The sequence below is a fragment of the Hibiscus syriacus genome, unplaced genomic scaffold (genome assembly GCF_006381635.1).
Source record: "Hibiscus syriacus cultivar Baekdansim isolate YM2019G1 unplaced genomic scaffold, ASM638163v2 tig00111402_pilon, whole genome shotgun sequence".
NCBI lineage: Eukaryota > Viridiplantae > Streptophyta > Magnoliopsida > Malvales > Malvaceae > Hibiscus > Hibiscus syriacus.
Genome location: NW_024063082.1, coordinates 7877507 through 7879766, shown reverse-complemented (window position 1 = coordinate 7879766; position 2260 = coordinate 7877507). Strand labels below are relative to the sequence as shown.

The window sequence follows — 2260 nt, the reverse complement described above, 5'->3', positions numbered from 1 at the left end:
TAATTCAAGGAAAAAATAAACGCCCCAAATGAGACAAAAACCTTATCCAAAAAAAAAACAAAGCTACAATCTTCCTAGTTTATAGGGTTCATCCCTCGTAATTCAAGCAGTCCATCGACTAGCTTCATTGCAATCCAATCTCTACAAGTCTAAATTCCAAGTTAAGCACTGTATCTTCTTTGATATTTCAAAAACTAATAAAACAAAAACTACTTTAGATGATATTAATTAAAAAAAGCCAATTGAATTAACAAATAACCAACAACTTAGTCAAGATTCTTACAAGCACACATGACCAAGGAGAACTCATCTCTTTCCTTAACCTTGTGTTCTTCAAATTTTCTGTTCTTTTCTTCCAACCAAAGCCTGCAATCTAATCCACTCCTTGTCTTAAACATGAACACAGCACACCCTGATGTCTGGTTAAACAGCCAACCATGCAAATCCCACATCACATCTATCAACAATCCATCCAAAAAGATTATCTGATTCCCTCTGAAATTCCACCTTAATCTCTTCACTTGAAACATCTTCTTCTCATCAATAGTGACTGTCAATTCAGGGTTCCTCAACCCTTTATGTCTCCCTTCTTCGTTGCATTTGATCAATATGTCGTGAGCCAATCCTTTATCACAAAACTGTGCCTTTGTCGAGTATACGCTGTTGTTGCCTAGGAAAATTTCACTCCTTGAAACCAATGTAAATTCGGGTGTTGGATTTTGTTCTTCATTCGTATGAATCATATTCATATCTCCAAGAGATAAACAGAGTTGCGAATCGAGTAAAACGAGGACCGAAAACCCGGAACTCGGTTCAGGACCATTGATGTACCGAGCGTCAGAAACGTCCCAAATGACTTCAATCTCTGAGTTGCAGGCTTTGAACGTCTTGCTGCCTTTGCTCTTTGCGAGACGGTGCGTGTAGGGGTCAGGTTTCAACACGGTTTCGCTGACGTTGATCGTTAGGCCATGGCCGAGGCAATTGATGGACCATGTGAGGGTGAGGAGGAGGTGTCTTTGGGAGGAGAGTCTAGCTTTGTATATGCATTTCACGGTGTTTGGGGTTGAAGGGGCAAAGTTTGGGGAGAGATAGGGTTGGTTTGAAGGGCCTGAACAATAAGAATCCGACACTCTGATGGCATGTTCATTGTAACAAGACGCTATGCTCCTCATTGTAAGGAAAAAAAATCCCAGAAAGAAAATGAAAACGGAAAATTTGAGGCTTGTTTTGCCTACATGTGTTGGAATATATGCTGGTTGAGAGCAAAGAGGCTTAAAGGAAAAAGTTTTTTCAGTAAAAATATAAAATAAATAAAATAAGTTGAAGGTGTTATTTATAAACTTTTCAACGGAATTCTTTTCTTAAAGAATTGGAAGATGGAAGGTGAAAAGAAAATACTAGCCTGTGTTTCCCCATGTGGACTGTCTATTATTAGTTTATTTATGAAAAAAGAAGAAGAGATTTTCTTAGAAAGAACTGAAATCCATGTGTACAGAAATTACTAGTCTTGTCAACCTTATAAATCTTCCCCTAATGAGAATTAAAAACCACGGCCATTACGTTTTCTTCTTCTTCTTTAGCTTCATGTGCCTCTTCATTACAATGATTAAGAATCTAATTAAATTAACATCGATTAAACTTTTGACTTTAGCCCACTACTTGTTAAAAAATAAACTTTTAATTCTTAACAAATAAACTCAAATATAATATTTGGATGGATGAGTAATGAAGCACAAACCACAAGGCAAAACAACGAGGAATTTGATTAGGACAAGGGGTTTAGGGTTTGTTTTGTATCCTATCATATTGATATATTTATTGAGACTCATTTAAAAAATTTATCTGATAAATTTTAATTTAATATAATTATAAAAAATTAAGGGTTTAAATTTAAGCTCCATGATGATGGAGAAGAATTGATGGTGGTGACTGTTTTGGTCCTACGAATTAAAATCAGCGTTCAGATTCACCTACTAACAACTCCCCTTCATTGTAATATTAATGTTAAATGCTCACCGTTTTATGTAATTGAAACTGGCGTAATTAATTGGAAAAATAAAGTTCAGTATTAGATTTGTCTGATTTAATGGGAGATTACGGGTTTTTGGATTCAGTCTTATTGTCTTCCCATTTCACTCATTTATCAAATGAAAGGGTTATGTGTAAACAAGAATTATGGGTTTATGTTTAATATACGGACATTGCGTAATTTTATATATAGTTTATAGGAATCCGTCAATAATTTCATTCATTATCATAT

General features: G+C 35.1%; 1 protein-coding gene across 1 annotated transcript; it reads right to left on the bottom strand.

The window, feature by feature from the left end:
* Nucleotides 1–266: 266 nt before the first annotated feature.
* LOC120161514 lies at nucleotides 267–1172 on the bottom strand. The gene has a single exon (XM_039171737.1). The coding sequence runs from the start codon at nucleotides 1170–1172 to the stop codon at nucleotides 267–269; it is 906 nt and encodes a 301-aa protein (XP_039027668.1).
* Nucleotides 1173–2260: the final 1088 nt, after the last annotated feature.

Bases quoted from the DNA above. Each gene is read 5' to 3' on its own strand.
- LOC120161514 (XM_039171737.1), bottom strand. From the start codon at position 1,172: ATGAGGAGCATAGCGTCTTGTTACAATGAACATGCCATCAGAGTGTCG.